General features: G+C 43.0%; 1 protein-coding gene across 6 annotated transcripts; it reads left to right on the forward strand.

The window, feature by feature from the left end:
• The first annotated feature begins 496 nt into the window (after window positions 1-496).
• ZNF451 (zinc finger protein 451) lies at window positions 497-23,939 on the forward strand. 6 transcript variants are annotated; one of them, XM_033143181.1, is made up of 15 exons: window positions 497-525; window positions 4,209-4,295; window positions 6,377-6,451; window positions 9,236-9,361; window positions 11,081-11,192; window positions 12,484-12,634; window positions 12,931-13,057; window positions 13,409-13,562; window positions 14,907-15,054; window positions 16,880-18,525; window positions 19,385-19,522; window positions 20,279-20,409; window positions 20,715-20,901; window positions 22,725-22,790; window positions 23,698-23,939. In XM_033143181.1, exons 1-15 carry the CDS (start codon window positions 499-501, stop codon window positions 23,754-23,756), a joined length of 3,234 nt encoding a protein of 1,077 aa, XP_032999072.1. In that variant the 5' UTR covers window positions 497-498; the 3' UTR covers window positions 23,757-23,939. The 6 variants fall into 6 exon arrangements, with proteins under 6 accessions (XP_032999072.1, XP_032999074.1, XP_032999076.1 ...); XM_033143183.1 differs by having other exon boundaries at window positions 16,880-18,492; XM_033143182.1 differs by having other exon boundaries at window positions 500-559.
• Window positions 23,940-25,895: the final 1,956 nt, after the last annotated feature.

Raw genomic sequence — 25,895 nt, forward strand, 5'->3', positions numbered from 1 at the left:
AAATTTATTACAGCACAGCAAACTTTCGCAAACTAATCAAGTCCACTTCGTCAGGTGAAGCGCTACCCTCCTTTTCCTGCCGCTTCGTGCACCGGCTTTGATGACCGCACTTAAAGCTCACGTCCGTAAGAAATCCGTTAGTTCAAGATGCAACCCATGGCAAGCCTCCTTTATGCTTTAGTAGGAGATTAGGCGCTTCCATCAGGGGAGGGAAGCGCAGCTACGGCAGCAGCAGAGGAAACCATTCCAAGCGTCACGTCGTCAGCTGATCCTCAGAGTCCGCACCCAACCAGCACCAGCGGACTACAATTCCCAGCAGCCCTTTCGCGACCCACCCACACACCGCCCAAGCAAAAGTTTGAAGCCGGGAAGAAGGGCGTGCGTGATGGGCTAGTTCCCGCGCGGATGCTCGGTTCGAGAGCGCAAGGACTGGCTATCTCCTGCCGAGGATCTCCGAAGCGCCTGCCCTCTTCGGCCCCTCCAAGTCGCCTCGCCTGCATGGCTGGGCATGCCCGGGCGTGCAAGGTAGGCGTTGCCGGCGTCATCGCGTGCCCTGATGGTGAGCATTGCGCGCGCTGGGGCTGCCCCTCGGTAAGCCGCCCTTCCTGCTGTCTCTCCGGCCTGTTCCCTCTCCTCCAAATCGCCTCTTCCCCGCCCTTGCGTCGTCGCGCTTATGTTTGGAAACGGCTTTCGTTGCATTGAATGGAGGCCTTTTGCATAGCCACCCACCCTAGTACCGAGGTTTTTTTGGTGAGTCCTCGCGGGTGAGAAAAAGCTAGTCCCGAAAACGTGGTGTTTTTCTGTCTAACCGTTTCCTTGGTTCGCTGATATTCTTGCTCCTCGGATAACTCCCCACTTGGAGCATTTCCTTGGGTCACCGCTGCTACTCCCCCCTCCCACCAGTCAGATAATGTATTTTTTTTTTTAGGGTCCCCTCTAGATGGCCTTTTTTAAATGGCACGTTCGTGTGGTTTGTGCTTCCTGGTGCATGCATCTTCCCGCGCTGTGCCATAGATGAGTCCGCTTTTAGTACTGTTCGCGCCTGCAAAGGTTTCGTGGCGGTCTTACCTGCTTCAGGTCCAATCGGTGCATATATCCCATACTGTTCAGGTGTGTTGTATTTGCATCTAGTCTTCAGACCCTACTTCAAAGCGAATGTTTGACTTCAGTAGAAGTTTAATTCTTGACTTAAAGATAAGTTACATCATAAACAAGCTTAAAATGCTGAAATTGCTTGTTGGATCATAACGTGGTCCTTTTAAAAGGTCGAGGAAAACTTCCTTTAACAAATACTAAAATGCAACGCTAACATGAATATATCTGAATAAAACTGACTGAATGGAAATGTAACACAAACATAAAATTCTGTATATCCACAATTCTACGGCACAGCATGCCATTCTATCAATTTTATCCTCGTGAATTACTGCATATATATACAATGGTCAAGACTGCACATTTTATCTTCTCAACTTAGTAGATAAGTTGTAGACACATGGGCAGGCGTCCCCCTAAAATTTGTACTAAGTATTGTTCTCTATATGCAGGATATAGGGTACATATGTGAGATCTTCAACCTGGTTTAAACCACAGGGAAAGGTGTTTCTGAGTGTGGCATATTTCTGAACCTTCCTAAAACAGCTGAAGGCATTTAATTGGACTCCAGTAAAGGCCATCCTCTCACTCTTGTTTCTGCAAATCCTTAAAATAGCAAGGTAGTAGAAAGTGTGTGTAGGAGATGCTTATACAATGGTGCCATTTCAGAGATTGATGCAGTTGCTCTGTTCATCTGAAGAGAGATATCAAACAATCTCTGTTTAAAACTTTTTACAAATAGAATAGTGTCAGAAAGGGCCACGGGGGTCATCTAATCCAACCCTGCAATACAGGAATATTTTGCCCAACGTAGGGCTCGAACCCATCACTCTGAGAATAAGAGTCTCATGCTAGTTCAGAAAAGCCTAATGTCGCCCGTAGGAATGAAACTAATCCCATCCACTTTCCGCTTTGCAAACTCTAGAAGGATGGTGTGTCCCGCTTTCTGTTTGAGAAAGCAGCACCACTAAAAATATCTGAAACAGCGTACAGTACTTGCTCAATTTTCACCTCTTCTAACGGCCACAAGTTTGTGAGGGCAATCATTTTGGGCTTTCGATAGGCTGCAAGCCTTCATTTTTACAGTAATTACCAAAAGGCTGAAGGAGACATAACCCAATCAGGGTTTAAGACATTCATATTGTGTCCCCTGTGTATAGATGGGATGACATATTTTTTATCACATCTTTTTTCCAGAGGCAACAGTGAGAGCCAGACAGTTGTGCAACCACATCATTTATAAGCAGAGGTGCCAGGATGCATCATTGATGGATACCCTTTGTGGCTTTGATAAAATCAGAGTTCCCCCTGGACATCATCCAGACTTTTTAAATGAAATGTTGATATAGAGAGCCTGTATACAATATAGAAGACGTTTATTAGCAGCCCCTCAATCCCCCCACTATACTATAATGGTATATTATCAAAGGCATACCTGAGATTGAGGAAAGTTGCATACATAGTTTGAGTGCTATTTACAGTATATTTTTGTACAAAGTGATTTAAAAGGAGGCAGTGATCATTTATGGCTATCACAGCTTGAAAGCCTTATTCATAAGCTTGTATATTATTGGTTACTACCCAATCCTCTAACTCATCTTAAGAGATTTCCCCAATCACGTCAAGTAAATTAATAGCAACCTGATGTATTTTGTCTTCCACCTTTTTTGGGGGGGGGGGGCATATAAGGACTATTCAGTTGGAACCTTCCCAGAAGTATCAATGTAGATAAAGGGTGAGGCCAATATTTGTGTTGGGTGAGATAAAAAATTTCCCTTAGAGTTGTGTTTATTTTAGTTTGTGCAAGTAGTTGACTATATTTCATTCCTTGTCCCAGGTGGCCATTTGGCAACAGGTTCTAATGGTAGACAGGATGGGTCAGTTCATTCAGAATAATTAAAGACTTCTGTCCAATAATAATAATAATCCTCTTCCGTAGTTCTTATGACACTCAAATTTTGAAGAAGAGCAACCTTCCATATTAGACACCAACATGAGCAATATAGAATACAATTAAGAAATTAACCCTTCCCCCCCTGTATCGATTATGTTTAATAATTTTTTCAGATTATGTTAAGGGTCTCAGAATTTGTTTTTCCATGTTCTTTAATAATAAAGCTATGAATTTGATTAAAATAATCCAGTTTGTGTTAAGATTTGACAAAGTTAATTTTATTTGGTTAACAATCCAGATTATTGTTGACTTCTTTTTCCCCATGTTGAAAATTTAAGATAGTTCCTTTTCATTATTCATTTTTCAGGAGTACACTGGGTTATTTCTCTGCTTGCTGGGGCCCAAAACTTTTCGCTGCAGGGCAAGAGCCCTTTGACTCACATCTCTGGCTATGTAACTGGCTTTTGAAGTTACCGGGAGGGGAGGGTAAATTAAGGATCCCAGGTGGATCACAGATTCCCAGCAAGCTTCTCCCCCAGCCAATTCTAGAATAGCTGCACTATAGTCCCCCTGAACAGAAATAATGTTAATACACTGGGGAAGCATCACAGAACAACTAACAAAGCAGAATAAATCCACCACTAAAGCATGATTATTCTTTCAAGAACATGTTGCAAAATACGCCTGTAATCTTCAAAAGCAAAATATGTTTGCAGTGTTTTCTCATAGTGTAGCTTGTTGCCCTTTGTTAAGATAATTAGAGACTTTGGTAATTAATAACCTTATCATATACAGTGGTACCTCTGGTTACGTTCTTAATTCGTTCCGGAGGTCCGTTCTTAACCTGAAACTGTTCTTAACTTGAAGCACCACTTTAGCTAATGGGACCTCCCGCTGCCGCTGCGCCGCCAGAGCACGATTTCTGTTCTTATCCTGAAGCGTTATTTCTGGGTTAGCAGAGTCTGTAACCTGAAGCGTATGTAACCCGAGGTAGCACTGTATATACATTATTTTAGTTATCTGCTCATAATACAAGCTATTTATATAAAGCAAAATATTGATATTATCAAACCTTTTAATAAAATTACTAGTACTCTTTCTTAGCATCATGTATATGAGATACTCTGCAGTCACTATTAATAATAATGGGTCTGAGTTATTCCATCATTATGCAAATTGTTGACATGTAAAGGTGTTTTCCTCTCCCTTCCCTTTTCAGATAATGGAGTGTCTTGTGTCTTCTAAAAGAGCTGAGAATGCATCGTCTGAACAAGAGGAAAGTGAAGATGACATTGAGTTCGTTGGGGTATGTAAACAGTATCAATCAATCATTTATTGTATTTGACTAAAAGCTGTTACAAACCTAGTTACAAAACTGGCATGTAAACAATATCTATTTTAAATCTATAAGCAACACCATAGTTCCCTCTAATAGCAAACTTGGGTAACTGAGTACCTGTCAGTTTGGAAACTAAACAGATAGTGGTTTCTACAGACACAGGCAACTCATTGGGTGTGCAGTGTATAAGCTTGTAAATTAAAATATTTTTTTCAACCCTTGAAATGCCCAAAAAGGAGATAAGGAATGCTGGTGGCAATTAACCTCATAGAGAGAAGAGGGAAATGGTATAAAGAAACGCCAGGGAGAGAGAAGAAGTTATTCAATTAAATCCATAACTCAAAGCAGTTGAGATAAATGGCCTGGTTTTCACATCAAGGCAAGCCAAACTATGGCTTATTGGGACCATGCAAATGTTTCCTGCCCACAACACATTGTTGGAGAGCACATTGTTGGCTACCCCAACCTGATCCTGGAGAGCTATGTCTGAAAAGTGGTCTATAATTAGTAAATATGTAAAATAATAAATTGAAATGTGTTGCGATACCTTCCACGAAGAATGCTATTGTGAGGGAAACCAATGTAGCCCCAGGCATTGGCCAAAGCAGTAGAGAACTTGCTTGCCCCTCCCTACCAGGCAGAACACTCTGCTCCAACTGTCAGTTGCCTGGGACTGCAGAGTACAAGCAAACCAAAGAACAGGCTGGCCTTTAACACCGGCCAGAGGGCTGCTAGGTATAGTGATATAAGGCTTTTATCTGTTCTGAATCGTCTTGGAGATAAAGATTCACACCCTACCTATCAAATTAAAATAAAGCACAAAGCATTTGAAACTAATTTTTTTTTAGCACACTGTCCGCATATCGGAGGAATGCCCTTATAAATCTATTCCATGCGTTTCATTTTGTAGTTAACCTGAATTATGTGGCAGTGCATTCAGATTCCTTCAGTGCCCAAATACAGATAAATTTATTTTTGTAATCCATGTCCATATGCGTTTTTTCCCCCCATTAGGAAAACGTGAGGAATTCTGAAAAAGTGGGTGGCATGTGTTCCTTTTTGTACAACGCTAAACAATTTATAAAGTTCCCTTGTTAGTACTTTAATATTATGTTTTTATTTTGCTTTCCCCCGCTTAAATCTGTGTAGCAACCTTGTGAGATGCACTAGGCTAGGGCTTAGATAGTGACTGGTCTAAGATCACCTGGGCAGCTTAGTTATTAAGTGGGAATTTTAATCTGGGTCGTAATAGTCCAGATCTGTTATACCAAATTGGCTCTTCATGTAAAAAGCCACGGTGGGAAGGCTTACCGGTGAGAGCCATTACATGAAAATAATTTCTCTTGTCTCTCTTGGTGGTTCAGCCTCCCCCCTGCCGAAAGCAAAAATGTGTTTGTTGGTGGAAGTGTTGCTTATGTCTTTCTGTGTTCTGTATGACACTCTTTAGTTTGACTGGCTGAAAGCTAGCCATCACATACTGGATCACCGTGGCTGAATGGTTATCTGTAAATGTATATAATTAATAAATGCCATTTGCCCCCTTCCTTCCTTCCTTCCCTCTTTTGTTTTCCCCACTGCCTGTTTTGAGTTGGCAGTTCCTAGAGATAAAGGACTTGTTGCCTGGGTCCTTCTCTGAAGGTGGGCTTCCATCAACAGAAGAGCTTTCTTGGATTGTTGGATGTTTTGCCACAGTCTGTTAGGAGGCAGTCTGTTTAAGAGCTGGACTCCATTCAACTGTGTATGGGAACAAATGATAATCTGAATTAGGCAAGAATGATAATGATACTTATAAAGGCTATGCTTCTGAATATACAATCAATTTGTTGTGTTCCTAGATCTTGTAACTTTTGCAGACATGTGTAGAAGAGGGGGGGACTGCTAAAGGTTATCCTCAGTGTGTCAGTGGGTCTGGCTGTTAACCAGAAGGTTGGTGGTTCAAGCCCATCCCGGGGTAGCTGTGGGCAAGATTCCTACATGGCAGTGGGTTGAACTAGATGACCCTCTGGGTCCTTTCCACCTTATGTGATTCTGTGTGTTCTCTTCCATAGGAAGCTGTGTTGAAACCAGTCTTGGACTGCATTGAACTTAGCAGTGGTGACGAAGACGATAGCAGTTCTTCTAATGTGAGTGTTCTCTGCCGTTTAAAATTGTTGGACAAGAGTTTTCTTTGGAATTATTCCATTCTGTCTGTCTGTTTAAGTTTGTATCATTTGAAGGGGAGTACATATGGTCCAAATGTATTCTTACTTTATCTATAAAAAGACCTCAGAGATTATTTTATTCTTCTTTACCTGTTATATTTGTATACTGCCCATCTAACCAATTTTTGGGAATTTACAGAAGCAATAAAACACAAACTAAAACTTGAAGTAAAAAACACTAAAAGCTAAATAACTTACAAATGCAGAAAGCCCAACAACACAAAAAACCCATGTAAGATTAGAACAGAACACAACAGCTGAAACAATTAAAACCAGCATAAACCACAGCAAGGGGGAAAAATGGATGTAAAAACTGAAGCATCCAGTAGATTATGATAAGAAGGCTTGAGACAACAGGGAAATCTACCTGGTGCATAAAAGATCATAGTGTAGGTGCCAGTTAAGCTTATCTGGAAAGGTATTCTGTAAGCAGGGGGTCTTTGCCAAAAAGACTTTCTTGCTGGTAGCTGCCCGCTTAGAAGATTTGAAGCGAAGGCTTGAAAAAAATCTTCCTTTATCACCACTACAAATATTTTATACGTCTGTATCGTATCCAATTTTTAAACAGTATCAAAATTAAAGCTGAAGATCCTGAGGAAACTCAGAGCAGATTCTTGCATTCTCTGTGCTTTTTGTTTTTATACATTTATTCCATGTGGGTCTTTGATGGCTTGTATTGAACTCTTGTGAATGGGTTTTTATCCTTGTGAATGTCCTTGGCAACCTTTTGCTAAAGAATTATTCTCTCTCTCTCCCCCCCCCCCCGGTACATTGTTTGGGGGTTCTCCAGACCCCTGGAACCAACTAGGGGTGAGCGAGTAGAAAGCCTACACTTTCTACTGACAGGACTCATTAGCTGAATCCCACCCATGATGTCTAATTCAGTACTTAACCTGTGCCAGCAGGGTCACCGGCAACTGGTGTTGTGAAGTACAGTTAGTGGCTGTTGTTAAATCGTGCCCGTCCCTCAAAACACCTTAACAGTGCCGTGCAGTTTACATTGCATCGTGCTTGTGACAGTGAGCCCTCTGACACATAGCAGCTAAGTTGAGTATGACATCCTCAACCTCCTCAACATCTGATGGAACAAAGCATTAAGCAACATCTTTTGTGAGGTAAGGGTAAGTTGTCATCTGCCTAAGAGTCAAACCTCAGAAGCTGGGGAAGCCCAAGTAAAGAAGGGCTGAAGGAAAACAACTGGTTTCCTTCAGATGGCAGATGTAAGTTTCTGAGAGACAGATGATGACTTTGAGAATTTATTAGGCTGGGCCTGGATCAGATAGATTTATTCTGACTAAAAAAAACCCTGAGGGGGGAACTGGATATTTATGCCCAGTGTGTTATTAATACCATTCAGAGGAAGGGAGCCAGTGTCTTGAGTTGGTGTAAAAGGTTGTCCTCTGCAAAGGTCTTACCAGAAGATCATGACTCGTGTAGATTTTAATAGTTGGTTAAACTGTCCAAGCAGCCAAGAATACAACCAGAGGAGTTTTAGGGATTGTCCCCAGCAAATGTACTGCGTTGTGAGAGCATTTGGCTGGGGTGGAGGTTTAGGCAATTTGGCTTGAGGCAATTTGGCTTGAGGTTAAAGCCAATTAGAAGCTGATGTCCTGCTACCCCCGCTGTGTTATCTGGAAAGTTTAGAGGCATCCCTTTCCAGAACAGACTCTGCTCTTGTGGTCAGAATGTACCTGATTCTATTGACCATATGGTTTTGGACTGCCCCCTTTTTAATACCTTTCGTGAAGATTATTGGCTCAGGGCCCCCTCTAATAAACAACTCGTAGTCCAGTTCTTGTTGAGGGATGATTCTCCTGAAGTCACTAGAGTTATGGCACAATTTCTGACCAGGATTTTTGAAGTAAAATCTGGGGCGCTCTAGCCTGAATAATAGCGGTTGTCGAAGATCTCTCCCCTTTCCCCTCTCCCCCTCCCCTTATTTTATATTGTATGTCTTAGAATTTTAGCATATACAGAGGATTTCTGTTTGTTGTCTTACTTATGCCAATAAAGGTGGAAAAAGCTGGTGTCAGCAAAGGTGTTTGTCGAATCTTCAGAAATTGTCAACAAACAATATTTCTGTGTGTTTGTGTGTGTACACAAACACATACACACCCTTTAATAAATCAGCTGTCTTAATTAAATGGTCATACTGTCTCTAATATTTGCATCCATCTTACACCTAAACCGACTATAACAGCTGCTAGGAGGTTTTTGAAAGCATTGTGAGTGAATTAATGGCATCTGAAAGTTAAAGCAGCATAGATACCTTAAACCTGTGTTTGTATAAAACTCACTTTGTATAGAGGTTGAAGAAACTAGTATCCCTGGCAGGTGCCATGTGAACAGTACAGAACACAGCATATAAATACTTTTTAATGAGAGTTGTTTTTTAAAAAATAATAATATCTGAACCCATTTTTTGTGTCCGTTAGAAGATGGTGCAGCAATGGTCGTAAAGTATGCATCCTCTTACTGAGGAGTTTGGAGAGTTCTCTTGACTGGTGTCTAGAAAATGCCTCTGAGCCTCGGATGCTTTTAAGCATGCATTTTCCCCAAGACTTTTATCCCAAGCTCCAAATGGTGGCAGACTGAAATAATTGCCCCCACCCCCAGCCCTTTGTAGTGGATGATACGATGTTGCTATTGAATTGTCTGGCAATTGGTGGCAGATGGTAATATGGGAGAACCTCTCTTCATTTGTAGGCAAATGCAAAACGCAAAGACTACGTCGATTATCAGAAAGAAAAGGTTGCTTCCACATTAGACCGCTTGGCACGCCATGTAGAGGTAGAGAAACAACTGAAAGAAGAGAAAAATAAAGCTTTCAAGGTTTGATTTTTTTATTATTATTACAAAAAACAACTACTACGAATTGTCATCTAGGTTTCAAACCACTGTTTGGCTTCAGCTGTTATTTCCAAAGCGGAGCTTGTTTGTTTTTTTAAAAAAAGATTAAATGGCCTGTGTTGGGTAATGTTTCCAGCTAGATTTTTCTCTGCTGATTCCAAAATATCTTGATAAGCACCCTCCCTCATTAATCCTTGAACCTGGTTTCATGCTGCCATTGTGTCCAGTCTAGAACATTGTGTCCACCAGTACTCATTAGTCCTTCCCATGAGTTCAGCCTCTCAGTAACTATTTTACATTTGTTTATGTATTACATTACCAGGTTGTGCTCTTCCAAGTTTCCCTCAGTGCTCTACCCTTTCTGAAACTTTATAGTCACTTGGATCAGTTGCTCATTTTTATTATTTTAATGACCACATGCTATGGCTGATGTGCGGTCGTGATGGCTGTGGCAGAAAATGCTAATGAGGGTGGACCTCGTGGACCTGTTTTCCAGCATTTCCTCTGCACCTATGAAGCCTGATGCTTTAAAGATAGGAAGCTGGCATGCTTAGGAATATATGATGGTAAATCTGTCCATTTTTTTTTGCTGTTAATCATTGTGTTAAATATAGCATGCAGGCATCCTAGCCTGTTAGGTAGCCTTTCCCAAATGACTTCTTGTTCTAGGGTCAGGTTCTGGCAAACAAGTGTTGACCCCTCTCTAACAATTGAAATTCAGCCAGCACAGGCTATTGGGGATTCTGCAAAGAGATAGTGGTTATAATACGTATAACTACTCTTGTCTCGCGAATAACTGCAGAGGCCAAACTGATTTGAAGCTTGGATCAAAGAAGTAGTTCAGTTCAGTTCAGTTCAGTTCAGTTTACTGTGTTTTAGCAAAGAGCCATTGTAGAGCCTTAGTAAGAAATGTGGGTGTTCTGAAGGATATATACTTCTTTACATCAGACAAAAGAAAACAGGTCTTTGCAAGAGATAGCCTTTCCTTATGTGATCTTAACAATGGGTGGATGTAGTTGTTTCTAAGATTGTTATAAAAAGGGCATTCAAGGAGTACAAAACATATACCATAGTTTTCTGTGTATAAAATTTTAAAATAATGTTCCAAATTGGGGGTTGTCTTATACACGGATAGTGCAGAGGGGGGGGGATAAGTGTTTGGTTGCAGCCGCGAGCAGGAGATTGTAAGCAGTGATTAGGTGGGTGATTGGTGGCAGCATGAAGGGCTGCTGTTGATTGGCTGCCGCTGCATCAATCTGGCGGGCGATTGGCGGCAAGCGGGCAGACGATTGTTGGCTTTGTCGACACATGTGACTGGCAGTGTTGGTCAGGTGGGTGAGTGATTATCACAACCCCCCCCCCCGCAATTTTCTTAATTTGGAGTCCCCAAAAATAGGGGTTGTCTTATACATGGGGGCGTGTTATACACGGAAAAATATGGTACCTTGTTGAAGAACAGGCAATGCTGTAGTTCAGTGGTGGATCTGCTTTCCATGCAGAAAGTCCCAGATACAGTCTTGGGCATCTCTAGGTAGGGCTGAAAGAGGCACCATGTCTGAAACCCTGGAGAGCCACTGCCAGTCAGTATAGCGAATGCTTTGACCTTGTATGTGTATATATGCTTTTCGTATTGGTGGTAAATGAGTTCTCAATCAGTGCAACTAATTGCACACGCTGTCTTCCGACTGCTGGTACCATTAGGAAAAACTGGATTTGCAACATGCTCACGGACTGCAAGAGCTGGAATTTATGCAGGGACATAGTGACACAGAAGCAGCAAGGCAGTGCGTGAACCAGTGGCTGAAAATGCCAGGTAATGTATTGGTACCGTTGTTTCACCATTCAGAGGGATGCACAGTTCTTCCGGATGAATAGTTCTACCTTGGTTACAGTTGATCACTTCTCCCTCTCAGATGCATGTAGAGGTACAGGTAGCCTTCACAGGGGAAACATGGGAGGTGTTTGAGCTTCATCCTTTTCTTCCATACAGTGATGGGGAAGTTTTGGCTCTCTAGCTGTTGCTAGACTACAGCTCCCATCATCTCCCTGACCCTTGCCTATTCTGGCTGAGACCAACCGAAGTTGTTGCCCAACAACTGGAGAGTTGCAAGTTCCCCGTCACTGCTTTAAGGAGATGCTGTAGCTTAGTACAGTGGTGCCCCGCTAGACGAAAATAATTCGTTCTATGAATTTTTTCGTCTAGTGGTTTTTTCGTCTAGTGAAGCGGCAATGTAAACCGCGGTTTTCGCTAGACGGGGGAAAAAAACGAAAACTTTTCGTCTTGCGAGGCAGCCCCATAGACTTTTTCGTCTTGTGGGGCAGCCTCCCGCTAGACGAATGCTTTCGTCTAGCGAGTTTTTCGTCTAGCGAGGCATTCGTCTAGCGGGGCACCACTGTATATTTTATATATTAAAAAGTATGTCCTATATTCCCTCCCAGAAGAGCCCAGGGCAGCTAAATGCTTACATAGCACTTTCTGAATGTGCAAAGCACTGCAGATGAGGAGCCCAAGCTCCACTCACTATGCCTGTAGCTAAAGAATCTTCAGCAGCAGAGCTGAGGTGTGTGTGTGTGTGTGTGTGTGTGTGTGTCTGTCTCTGTGTCTGTGTGTCTTCGGCAGGCTTGTTCTTTAGAGCATCTTTTTCCTGCCTACTCACCCTAGTCTTTCTTAGCCCTGGTAAGTTTCATCATGTGGAACAAGCCAACCTAGGAATGCAGAATTACTTCACTTGCTGTGACCGGGCGCTCCAGGATGTCACCATGAGGCATCCATAGCCACATCTTACCTGAACCACTAAGCCACTGCTCACCCCATTCATCCGTGCCGGCAGATTCCCTTGGATTGGGGTGGCAGGCCTCCTGTTAGCCCAGTGTCAGGAATGGGTGTGTTGCTGTGTTCTTTCCTTTCCGTGAGGTTCACATATTCACGAGTCAAGCTTTGTCCTGGATGAAAAACAAGGGAAAGCTTTAGCAAGGGCAGTGTAGTCAATCTCCATGCATTTTAAACAAAAGTGGCGTGACATTACAGCAGTGTGATGTATTTTCTAACTTGTCTTCGAGCATCAACTACATGATGTATTAAGTATTTTTGTTTCACGTTGTAGGTCTCAAGCCAGGCACTGTAAACTCTGGAAGGAGAGCATTACCACAGAGATCAGACCAAATACAGTCTGACAGCAAATCCATTTTATGCCCAATAATGCATTGCCACAGGAAATTTGACAACAGGCATCTTCTCCTGGGCCACCTTCAGAGGTATGAGTTTTTTAGTTTGATCAGGAAATATGTTGCTAGACTGCCTGAACATGGGACACGGTATCTTGCAGGTAGTCTCAAATATGTACTGCACTGATTGTTGCTCTGCAGAAATTTTATGCCTCTAGATGCCAGGAAATGTTCAGTTTTGCAAGTGTATTCAGACTTCACGTATGTTTTAGTAAACAGGTCCCCCCCCCAAACCTGTTGTTGTTGTTGTTGTTGTAATGGGCAACCTCTAAAGGTTTTCTTATCGTTCATATCTATTATTTAATCATGCAAATTTATTTCATTAGGTTTGATCATTCTCCATGCGATCCATCAATCACACTACATGGATGCCCAGCTGATGCATTTGCCTGCATAGTCTGCAACAGAAGATTCCCCACGTCTCAGCTATATAATGAGCACGTTTCTTCTAAGGCAAGAATTTAAGGAAATGCATGTTTTCACAAAAGTAGCAGGAAAAAAATATCTCCCCTCAGAAGAGTACCATTTCACAAACTCGTACATGAATCTTCACAGGGATTTTACTGCTCAGGCTTTGCTTTTGTTAATTTTTTTTCAAATCCGGAAAAAAATTATGCTGCTTGAAGGTGGTTGTGGCTCATAAATGGAGCAGGTATTAGTTGATATATTTTGAGTTATGCTTTTAGTATTAAGAGCACATTTCCATAGCATCTAATATAGAATGTTCTTCATAATGTTGGAAAACAAATGTTCTCTGTTTGTCTAAAATTGAGTTATTGTTTTGTTTCTTCCCACCCCCTCAAGGCAAGTGAAGGTGATGGCCATGAAAAGAAATACCCTCCTCAGCGTATTCAGTGCTTTGCATGTCCATGTTGCTTTCTCCTTTTTAGCATTAGAGATGAGTGTCTGCAGCATATGTCTGAAAAGAATCACTTCTCTCAGGCTTTTCAACTCAGTGGTATGTCTCTTTTGAAATGTATATATTTTTCCATCTGAAATGACTGGATACTGCATGATTTGAGGGGGAATGTGGTAAAATACATTAAAATTTACATCACTGATGATGAAGATGATAATGTTACTTTAAGGAAGTTTCCTTAGCTCCATGCTAAGTATGCTGAATCTGCTTTCTAGAATGCCTTCATTCCCCACTTCCTTGTGCATTGCCACCGATGCAAATTCTTCCCAGACTCTGTAAGCTAAGATGGGTTTTGTCCTTCCCGGATATTTCAAGTAAAAAGATTTGTCAGGTCAGATCAGACTTTCAAGGTTACGGTATAAACAATTTCCTGTTTGCTCATGCAAGATAATTAAAATGTAAAACATAATGTGGCTTACGTTGGACGGAAAAAAACCTGAAGCTAATATATAGAACAGCACAATTTGATTTAGCTACTTTTGCTAGTCTGATAAAACAAGGAAATACATATCTTGAGAATGTTGCCAGGGAAGGTTTTTTCCCCTGGAGCAATGACTGTACTCTATAGTGTGGCTGAGGTGTATGGTATTGTTCCCTCTAGTATGCAAGGTCCATAAAATATATATGGTACTGCTTAAAATTTAGGATATTTCTGGGTACGGGCATATGATGGGTGCCTTTCTGTAATTTGGTTTCTCAAGTTATATCAAAGTATATTAGTTTTGCCCTTCTTCCTGGCAGCTAATAAATTTTGAAATGAGTGCAAAGTTACTAAACAGCTTAAGAATAACTGTCCCTGCACTCCTGTACATATCAATCTAAACATACTAGGACCAAAAACATCATTCTTACAACACTTCTGAATGATGCTCAGATTTGACTCTTGAGAGTGTGACATTTCTCAGGAACCAAGGGATGTTTGTTAGCTCGTTCTTAACTGCCTGGTCTTGATGCATGTGTGGTATTCTTGACATGATTCTCCTACTTGAATAATTTGTAACCTTTGATTCTTCTCCTTGTACCACCTGGTTGTTCCTCGAAGTAAGTTTTGTATGTTGACAGACTGGAAATGGACAACAGGTTGCAACAAACCCTTAAGTCATGGGACGGGGAACCTGTGGCCATCTAGAATCTATGTTGTTGGATTCCCAACTCTCAGCTGCATATGGTTAGGATTGGTGGAGCATCCCTGCTCTAGTGTGATGTGGCCTAGATGCCACCGGGCCATGCTTGCTGTGCGCCACCCTTCTCTGGTGCTGCACACGTGTCTACGTTGGAGGAGGAGGAGGACACCAGCATGTGGGTGGCCTTCCTTTTGGGAAGTGAATAATGTCTGGTCCTTTCTGACTCAGTGATACAATAACTCTGTGCATTCCATTGCAGATAAAGCAACACAACCACAACCTTTGCCGTTCCCAGCCTATGCAAAGAATCTTCTGATCTCCTTGTGCAAAGAAATCCCGTTCCAAGTGAAGTGCACATCCTGCCATCAGGTGTTGCGTTCTCATGTGGAGCTAACGGCACACTTCAGGTCTGTCGAGAGCCTTCCTGCCTGTGGAATGGGACTGCTTTCTCTGTTTCTCCTTTAAACATTTGTTGGGCAACAAGCCTACTTTCAGTTCTGACATGTATGCGCTCTTTCTCCATGCATTTTAAACATGGGAACGAAGACTAAAAAGTGGTCTCAGTAGCCCTGAGTCCCTTCCATCAATGATGACCCAGCTGGACAGGGACAGCCTGACTACTGTTGCCTATTTTCTGGTAACATCTAGGTTAGATCACTGCAACATGTTATACATAGGGCTGCCTCTGAAGACGGTTCGGAAACTTCAGCCGGTGCAGAATTTGGTGGCCAGGTTGCTCACTGGTTTGAGCACATTACACCAGCCCTGGCCTGACTGCACCGGCTGCCATTAGCTTCTGGACCCGATTCAAAGTGCTGGTTTTGACCTGTAAAGCCTTAAACAGCTCAAGACCTCAAGGACCACCTCTTTCCATATGAACCCACCCGGACCCTGAGATCATCTTTTGGGGCTCTTCTTCGTGGGCCTCCTCAGTGAGAGGTCTGGAAAGCAGTAACACAAAAACAAGCCTTTCTGCTGTGGCTTGTGGCATTTCCCACTTGTGGAATGCTCTCCTAGGAGTGTCGCCTGGTGCCTTCATTACATATCTTCAGGCATCAGGCAAAAACTTTGCTCTTCTCCCATGCCTTTGGCTGATGGACATCTGATGCCCTTCTGAATGTGTTGTGGGAGAGGATGTTATTGGTTTTTTGTTTGTTTGTTTCATATAAATACACACACACACACACACACAGTGGTACCTCATGTTGCGAACGGGATCCGTTCCAGAGCCCCGTTCGCAACATGAGCAACACATAACATGAAGCGGCGTGTCTGTGCATGTGTGCTTCTGCGCATGCGCTGACTTCATTATGCGCGTCTGCGCATGCGTGAACTGCTGAACCCGGAAGTAACATGTTCCAGTACTTCTGGGTTCAGCACGTTCGTAACCCGTGCCGAACGCAACCTACAGCGGCCGTAACACGAGGTATGACTGTATTGTGTTTTAATGTTGCGAACCATCCCTGAGATCTATGGATGAAGGGTGGCACGCAAATTTAATAAATAAGATAAATAATGTTAATGTTTGCAGCCACCATAGTGCTGAACTGCCTTCACTGCTGGGAAAATAGCAATGTCCCTAAGTTGTTGTCTGCACATTCCTGTCCTTAAAGGCCCAGCAAAGAGGTAGGGAATCGCTTTCAGCCCAAGAGCAACCTTCCCTTCTCAAGGCAACATGCCAGGAGCGAGTGGGGCCAGATGCCAAAGTGGGCAGAGGAATGCATATCAAGCATTATGCTTGTACAGTGAACTTGTTCCTACCCAGGCTCATACATCCTACTCTAGCCAGCAACCAAGAGGCCTGATCAGAGTTCAGTGACACATTCCAGTGGGGCAAAAACACCCCAGTAGGGTCTGAAGCACTGCTGGCCAGGCATGTGGCCTGGGGAGAGTCCCAGAGGCCGGGAGGGCCTAAGATTCCTTACCCCTGGGCTGAGAAGACAAATCCTGTGCTTCTACCAGCTGCCAGTCTTGGCTTTAAAGGGCTGTGTCAGGTATCTGGGGAATTGCCACTGCAGAAGAGGCAGATTTAGGAGGCAATGACTGGCAGTGGCCTAGTGTCATTCATCCCCTTTTTGTTTGGAAGGTTGCTAACCTTGGAAACTTATCTGGGCCCAACTAAGCAAATATCCAAAAATAATGTTTAGCATGTGAATGTTTTTTTTTAAAGACCATAATGATTTTTGGTAATGCACAGCTAAGTAGCTATTCCAATGTCCTTTACCATTTTAGAATTCGTTGTCGTGATGCTGGCCCAGTGACTCTGTCAAAGAAGCGCATCTGCCAAGTCGCCGAAGTATTTAAAGCCAAAGGTTTCTGTCACACCTGTAGCGAGCTGTTTATCAACGACACCCATATCCGTCAGCATATTTCCAAAACCCAACACAAGGTTAAAGTTTTCACCACGATGGAAGAATCCATCTTGACAGTATGCCATGTCAACGAAAGGAATAAAAGTGCCTCTCATCTACAGAAGAATAGCAGCTTTTTAAAATCTTCTCCTCTGAAGAGACCTTCGGACTCGATTGAATCCGTTGGCGATGAGAGGGAAACGGTTTCAAAACGAATAAAGGATTCGGAAGGCAAAAGCCAAGAGGTTGGCGGTGCTCCTGCCGTCAAAACCTGGGTGTGTCAGTGCGAGCTGGCATTTCCTTCTGAGGAGCTGGTAGAAAACCACATTTTTTCCGAGAACAGAATCTGCCACAAATGTGGGGTGTGCGGCAAGCTTGCGGAAAATGCAAGCGTCATCCGTTTGCACATGAGCCGGTTCCATGGAGGAGCACACTTGACTAATTTCGTCTTCTGGTGTCAGGTCTGCAGTGTAGCTCTTCAGAAAGCAGATGACGTTAAGGCCCATGTGACAGAATATCATGGTGTGCACAGTTTTTACCGTGAGGATGTTGCTGCTGCTGCTGCTGAGAACGCTACAGCTGAGGATGCTACAGCATCTTCTGGTGCACTGTACGGTAGTTCACTTGAACAGAAAGACCGAACTCCTAGCCCTATGGAGCAGTCTCCACCTTCGAGCCCCATGGATGTGTCAGTGTCAATGTCTCACCAATGGCAGTGCTGCATGTGCGAGGAGCTCTTTGACTCTGAAGACAGCGTGAAGCATCACTGTGTGTCATTAGAGAGCCATCACTTCCACAGGTACAGCTGCGAGTTGTGCAAAATGACATTCCGGAAGAACGAAACTTTCCACCGACACTGTCAGGATAAGCATAACGGTGTCGTAAAGGTCAAATACTTCTGTGGCTTTTGTGGCGACCTGTATTTTGACGCCGAGGAGGAGTTCTTGCTCCACTTCAAGGGCTTCCACAGCACAGATTACATATGCGTGTCTGAGGGAGCGGGGACATCAATCAAGAGTACCGAAATAGTAGAAGAGAGCAACTGTCTGAGGTGCGGTTGTCGGGAGAGGTACGTTTGCAAAGAGAACAGGAAGGCGGATTACGAGAGGTGTCAGAAGGCCTTGCTGGAGAAGGGCAACTTGTGGTTCCGCTGCACCTTGTGCTCCTCAACAACGCAAAGCTTTCCTGACATGAAGGCTCATCTCGTGACACACTCGGAGAAGAAACCTGAGCAAGAATTGTACATCGTGAGGTGTGGAGCATGCAGCAAAAACTTCAGCGATATTGGAATTGCCCAGCAGCACTTTCACAGCAAGCACTGCTCCCCGCAAAAGCCCCAGCTAGCCCCAACTCAAGCAGGGAGTGACGTCTTCCAGATTTCCGCCGGTGGGTCCTGTGCAGACAAAAAGCCTGAAAACCTAATGCTTTCGGAAGGCAGGACTGCAGCAAGTCCTTCAGAGAAGAGGAGGCCAGGAGAGCTACCCAAGGAGCAGGGTAAGAAGCCACATTCTGAAGGGCTGGGTTTAGGTAGGTAGAAACCATGGTATGCTTTGGATGCCCAAACAAATATGGCTGCTGACAGAACCTTGCAGAGCAGTTGGGGGTTGTCAACACTTCACTTGCCCTGCGCCTGGAAAGCACGGGTCTGAGAGGTTTTCCACTTGTTGCTCACAAAACCCGATTGCTGTTTGGTTTGATTCAGTAGTAAACCACAGGTTTTCTTGGGGTGGGGGTGTGGGAGTGGTGGGAAAAACGGAAATGTTGGCGAGCCCTTGGTTAAACTGAACACGTAGCATTTCATAGCCTTGGCAAACTCTGCTTATATAATTGTTTCCATAGTGGTACACAAAATCTTATTTCGTCTTGCACCCATTCTACGTCATTGATGATCATTTTTCTAGCCATGTGAATAAGAAAGGCTTAGGAGATTTTTGGTAGTTGTTTTTGAAGGAAAAGAACGAAATTTTTGATACTGCAATAGTGAAATGGCTACAGGACAGTTAAATCTCAGGCGCTGAGTGGAAATTCATTTTATTCAGTAGACTTGTATCATGGCATTATTTTGTAAATTATTTTCCCAACACCTGAGAGCCCTTGTATTCCTCCTCACTGTTTACAGTTATGTTTGGGCAAGTAATCATCTAAAACCAAATGCAAGCAGCATAAAAACAAGCAGAACCTCATAATGAAAAATGTTGAAGTTAGTATAAATTTACTGAAGGAGGTAACCTATTGAGTACATATGAATTACTTAAATTGCAATGAATTTTTAAAGAATTTGATGTGCTTTGTTTTGAATTTTTCCGAAGTACAGATTTCTACAACTGAGGAATCCATATAAAGTTTGTTATGCTTCCCTCTTCTTCCCTTCCACCCTACTATCTAGATGACAGAGATCTACCTGATCTTGATTACTTGTGTACCATGACTCATATTATTATGATGGATTTGGATAACTGGGGAAACCTTTTCCATCAGTTGCCTGCTACCCTTAACCAAGGAACTTTTATCTGGGGTTTTCAAGGTAAGGAACTTGTTGGCAGTGCAAACTTTCCCTTGATGCACACTATATAGCACATGTGAGTCAGATAATCTACAAATGTAGCAGCTTACATTTACACAGGTTCATGGCATAATAGCATTCTTAATTCAGGCAAGGTGTGTTAATACTGGGGTATTAAGCCCTGAAGGACATAGTTGACAAGTGGTTCCCCCAGAAAGAATCGTCCAAACCCAAGTTCTTGAGATCTCTGGTGTAGGCCCTGCTTGCTATAACCCCCCCCCCCATGAGTCCTATTGAGGAGGTCCCTACACACAGCAGGGCCACCTTAATAGCAGCATCTTGTCTGTTGAACCACCTCCCAGCACAGATCCAATGGCCCCCCACATTGTGTTAATTTAGGTATCAGTTTAACACCCACTGGATGCTGCATTTGTCTGCATTTAGTGAAAATGTTGTAAGTGATGTCTACTTGAAAACAGTTGAAATGAGGATCGACCCCCTTTTGTGATGTTAGGAGTAGCTCAGTCCTTTGCCCATTACTATGGGAGCATGTTTTGCCGCACAAATTAGCAAAAGTTACAAAGCTGGAATATGTATAGTACATTGCATTTATCAAAGATGTGAAATTTAGATTACCTGCTTCTCAGAAACATAATTAGTACCGGTATTTCACAAGGTTTGTGGGGTTTTTAAAAAATATATATACTCTTTTTTAAAAGTAACTGTCTAGTCCCTTGAATCTCTTTAACAGTGGCTGTCTTCTGGTTTACTGCTTAGGTGGGCACAACAACTGGAAGCCACCTGTGAACTGCAAGATTTTTAACTACCTTAACAAGATTGGGTGTTTCTTTCTCCATCCACACTGTGGCACGAGGAGAGAGGCTGCTGACTTTGCAATCTGTGTGCATGTAAGGTTCCACGCACCTATGCTGTGATAAGATGCAAAGGAAATATTTTGCGTTAGAGGGTCAGTTGCTGGCATTCACTGAGAATCCTATCACATTGTAAATAATGTGTGTGTGTATGTGTGTGTTTCATAAAATGTATATACCTCTTGATTGTAAAAACACACACGCACAACAATGTGTTTTACAATGTTAAGGCTAAAGAATGTTCAAGTCTTGTCTACCTGCACAATCCAAAATCCCTCTCACTAAAGAAATTGCATGCCTGTTGTCTCTCTGCTTCGCATAATTCATGTTTTGTTCCATAGGTGGGCCGCCTAGATGAGCATCTACCAAAGCATATTCCTTTCACTATTCTTTCGGGAGACAAAAGCTTTCTAGAGCTTGAGGATCAGCTTAAGATGACTCAGCGGGCAACTCGCATTCTAGATCCTCATAAGATTGATGCTGATATGATGTACGCCTTATTGAACAGCATTTCAGATACAGCCAAAGGTATCCTTTCAAATACGTTTATATATACAGCCTAGGCATGCATTGCCTGGTGGATGCTACTTCCAGGATTGAGGCGAGGAGAGGCAACCTGTTCAAGTACTGTACTGCTTTATGAATAATTCCCCATCAATATATCATCACATATAGTCCACTTGTACAGTATGGGCCAGCCACTAGGAAACAAAAGAGTAATGGAGGCAAAATAAAGACAATAGTGAGCAATGTGTTTATGCTCTGTTTAAGGAACAGCCTGTGACAGGGATGGGGAATGCTTTTGGCCCAGCAGGCCAGATCTTTTATCTTGCCCCACTACTGGCGAGCCAGCATGGACAGGTGTATTGGACCCCTCACCTGCCAGTCAATCATGTGACACGATGACGTCCTGCGATTGGCACCCGTCACGGTGCAGTGCTTCCCAAATATTCGACAAACATCATGTTGCCAGGCACGGCACGGCTTTGAAAGCCCTCTACTTGGCACTTGGAAAGTTCTGAGCACAGGGCTTCCAACGTACTTTGCACAACGCTTCCGAAGAACCAGAGTTCACAATTTGTTACATAACGCATAAGGATTTGACTCATATTTTACTCTGAGAAACGGTTCCTGGGGTCAAGGTAAATTTAGGAGCTAGAACAGGGGTCCCCAAACTAAGGCCCGGGGGCCGGATGTGGCCCAATCGCCTTCTAAATCCGGCCCGTGGATGGTCCGGGAATCAGCGTGTTTTTACATGAGTAGAATGTGTGCTTTTATTTAAAATAATAATTGTGGGGCATAGGAATTCGTTCATTATTTTTTTTCAAAATATAGTCCAGCCCCCCACAAGGTCTGAGGGACAGTGGACCGGCCCTCTGCTGAAAAATGTTTGCTGACCCATGAGCTAGAACTAATCCCAGAGTCATCTCTCCCACTTCTTCCTACAATGGCTTATTGTGCAAAATAAGTCACTGTTGCCTCATTTTAGATTTGAAGCAGTGGCACACCAACCTCAACATTCTTCAATGCTCCTTATTATTTAATCACTTGTTCTGAAGTAGTTTTGTCTTGGAAGATCAGTGGAAATTCAAGACAGTTGAATCCCCCTCTTAAATTACTGCTGCAGCATAGCTCATTCCTAGCCTGCAAAGGAGAAGTCTAAAGGTGTACACTGCAAGATCTTATGTTTAGGGATTTAGTTCTGGTTCACAGAAAGCCAACAGGAGCTTCATTTAAACCATTTTTTTGAGTTCAGGTGCAGCACCCTGGAGATCAAATTATGCTAGTCCTGCCTGTACAAGTGAGTACAGAATATCTTGAATTCAGATTTTAGAGGGTTCAGGGGTCTCATTATGAAATACATCTCTGTTGTTGATGTACTTTGTAAAAATGCATCACTGTTATTGAAAAGCTTATAATCTGAGTCATCCTTGTTTGCCGTTCTGTGCAATTGTTATGGGGGTAAAGTATGAAAGCCACATGCAGGCTTCATCTATTTTTGTTGCAGTTCTGTAAAATATATGAACTTGCAGTTGAGTGTTGGCATGGATCTCATGTTCTTTTCCTACATGGAAATCAAGTTGAAGGGTGGCTTTCAAAGGGCATTGCACTAATGGGAATTCATTCCCAATTTCTTTACCATCCATGTTGCTAAGCTAGCTCGGTGTGGGGGTGAAGATAAACCTCTGTTTTGGTTATATGTAGCACGCTATTTGAGGGTATTGGGTTTTGAAGTGAGGAAGGAAATGTTATGACAGCCAGGTTCTACCAATCAACAAAACTCTGAAGAGGAAGGCTAGTTGTGAAAGCTGTGGTGTTGCATAGTTAGTTCTGTGTGTGTCTTTTTACAGAAAATGAAGTGGTAGATACTCAAATGGGAATGGAGCAGGTTTCAGAAGAAACAAAGGACCAAAAGGGTATGTTAATTTCGCTACAAGATGCTTATTCAAGAGATGAAGTGGCTGTAGAGAATTAGATTCGGCAATATTATCAAACAAGGAATAGCCTAGAAAGCTTTCCCCCCACTATATGTGCATATTCCTGTACAGGCACCGTGACAGAGAAAAGTGGCTATAGCAAGAGAAAGGGCTATCCATAAAATGGGCCTTTGCTTACCATTTAAGACATGAATTGAGGTCCAGTTAATACAGTGCTTGCATGTTGGCCTTCAGAGGTGTGAGCTGGGTTGTCGGCAGAGTCATGATACAACTGATGATCTTATGGAGGCAATGGTTGTATGAACCAGCACCTTTGTGTGCGGGGGCATATATGTGGCCCCCGCAATTGTGTGAGCTGTCTTTCTAGAGCTGTTGCGATCGTGCACATTGTGACAGCCTTGTGTATAGTTCCTAGCGGAGGAGATAACTGTTTTATACAGGTTGTATAAACCATTTGTGCCTGCTAGCCATCCCGGATACCCCCCAGAGGCTAACGTCTGGTAGCTGCCAAGCTACATGAACAAACATTTTAAAAAGTCAGAACTTGCTTTAGGAAGGAGCATAGCTCGGTAGTGTCTTGAGATCTACATGGCAGCATACAAATTTAATAAATAAATAAACGAATAAAAGTGGTAGAGCACTTGGTTTGCATGCAGAAGTTTCCAGGTTCAATCGCTGGCTTCTCAACGTAAATTTGGGGGAGACTCCTTTGTGAAACCCCGGAGGAGCCACTGCCAGCCAGCGTAGCCACAACTGAGCTAGATGGACCCCAGGGGTCTTGCCTTTCTGAAACCACTGATTAGGAAGCAGTAACCATTTCTTGCTTGAGTCATAATTTCAACTATGCATTTGTTTTGCAATTTTAAGTCCTGCTTCTTTAATGCAGATTCCGAGGAAGATGCAGCATTTCAAGAGGCCATCAGGCGAAGCATGGAAGAGATGTGAAGATGGCTTGATATCGGTGCACTAAAAAAATATCTAAGCTGGCTCCCAAGTAGTTGAAATTTGTTCATCCTGTTACAGCGATTAAAAAAAAAAAGTACTGGTTAACATTTCACAGTCTCAATGCACTTTAAGAACTGAGCTCTACTGACACATCTAAGCATCATAAACTGCAGTGGAACTTGAGTACCCTTAACTGGATTTCAGTTATCCCACATTTGTCTCGGTGATATACAGGTGTGGATGAGGCTCAAAAACGTAGTTCCACTGCGTGACAGGATGGCTTAAGCTTTAGTTTCTTAAAACTATCTGGTTTGTAAACTAGGCTTGCCTTTTTTGTTTTACTCCTTCTCTTCTTCCCCCTCCCCCCCCCCCAGGCTTTCATTTTTGGATGTTAATGTTTCTTTCCTGTTGTACATGCATTTCTAGCATAAACATTGCAACAGATACGTACTGAATCCTCATTTTCTTTTACTGTCTTACATTAAGGGGGAAATTAAGTAGTACTGCAATCTCCAGTGCTCTGACAAACTTGTGACTTTAAGAAGTGAAACAAAAGTTTGAGGACCTAGTTATTTTCTTTCACCTTTATCTTTGTATGTACTTTCTATGTTTTGAGAATGAATGTGGCACCAAACTGACTGGGCTATAGGTGTATATTATGCTTCCTGCCTTACTAATACTGCAGCAAATTATTTTCTCTCCCCCACTTTCAAGTTTTAAAACATCTTAATTCAGAAAGGCAAACCCTTTCTACATATCTTCATGGTTAATTTATTGTGGTTATTTTTTGGAACATAATTTTGCGTTTGTGCATAATTAAAATATTGGTTACTTTTTGCAGTATGTCCTCATTTCAGTCAGATGCTACTTGACTCATGCATAGACGTGTAGGTGGTAATTTTAAATCACTGTTTCTAGTACACGCTTCTTGAAGGACTGCTTTGGAGTGACCATGTAACTGTGTTGCAGCAGTAAACTTCACACACACACTATATCAACCCACAAATACAATAAATGTCAGGAACCTTTAGCAAATTATCCTGATTGGGAAGGATCATCCTTGCTGAGAAGGGTATTCCATATAGAGGCACACTGTTTTCCTTAGTTTTCTAGGTTCCCACCTAAAAAAAAGTGACCTACCTTTAGAAATATGTAACCTACACTCCGGCGGGAAGGTAAACGGTGTTTCTGTGCGCTGCTCTGCTTCGCCAGAAGCGGCTTTGGCATGCTGGCCACATGACCCGGAAGCTGTATGCTGGCTCCCTCAGCCAGTAACGTGAGATGAGCGCCGCAACCCCAGAGTGGGACACGACTGGACCTAATGGTCAGGGGTCCCTTTACCTTTACCTAACCTACACTCTAATGGGAAATCTTGATCATTTATTAATGGAGATGCTCAGAATGTCTCACAACAGTTTCCTATCTCTTTAAAGTTGAAAGGGTTATGCCTTGGCCTGGTGTAGGGCTGGTAAGGATCACTTTTCTGGGCTGTTGGATCTGGAACAGTAGTAGCTTGTACTATTCCTGGCGAATAACTTTCCCTATTCCTACTTCTGCATTCCTCTGTAGCTAACCAGTTTTGGATCCTATTTTGAAACTCTTTATTAGGAGAATGGATTGTAATGCAACTTCCTTTCAAAAATCACAACAATTTTTACTTCTAATCTGTTGATGAGAATATTGGCATGTTTCTTGGGAGTCCACACTGGTTAGAACAGAAACAGCTCTTGGATACTGTATATAATTTCCATGACAATGACACTTTGGTAAAGTTTGATGGTTTCCTCTCAGTCAGAGGAAAGGGACCCCTGACCATTAGGTCCAGTCGCAGATGACTCTGGGGTTGCGTGCTCATCTCGCTCTATAGGCCGAGGGAGCCGGCGTTTGTCCGCAAACAGCTTCCGGGTCATGTGGCCAGCATGACTAAGCTGCTTCTGGCAAACCAGAGCAGCACATGGAAATGCCGTTTACCTTCCCGCCGGAGCGGGACCTATTTATCTACTTGCAGTTTGACGTGCTTTTCAACTGCTAGGTGGGCAGGAGCTGGGACCGAACAACGGGAGCTCACCCCGTGGCGGGGATTCGAACCACCGACCTTCCGATCGGCAAGCCCTAGGCTCTGTGGTTTAGACTACAGCG

Source organism: Lacerta agilis, chromosome 3, assembly GCF_009819535.1.
Source record: "Lacerta agilis isolate rLacAgi1 chromosome 3, rLacAgi1.pri, whole genome shotgun sequence".
Taxonomy (NCBI): domain Eukaryota; kingdom Metazoa; phylum Chordata; class Lepidosauria; order Squamata; family Lacertidae; genus Lacerta; species Lacerta agilis.

Coding starts and splice junctions, on each gene's coding strand:
- ZNF451 (XM_033143181.1), top strand. CDS start 499: ATGGCTGGGCATGCCCGGGCGTGCAAG. Junction 9,362..11,080: donor AGAAAAATAAAGCTTTCAAG/GTTTGATTTTTT, acceptor TGGTACCATTAG/GAAAAACTGGATTTGCAACA. Junction 13,563..14,906: donor TCAGGCTTTTCAACTCAGTG/GTATGTCTCTTT, acceptor ATTCCATTGCAG/ATAAAGCAACACAACCACAA.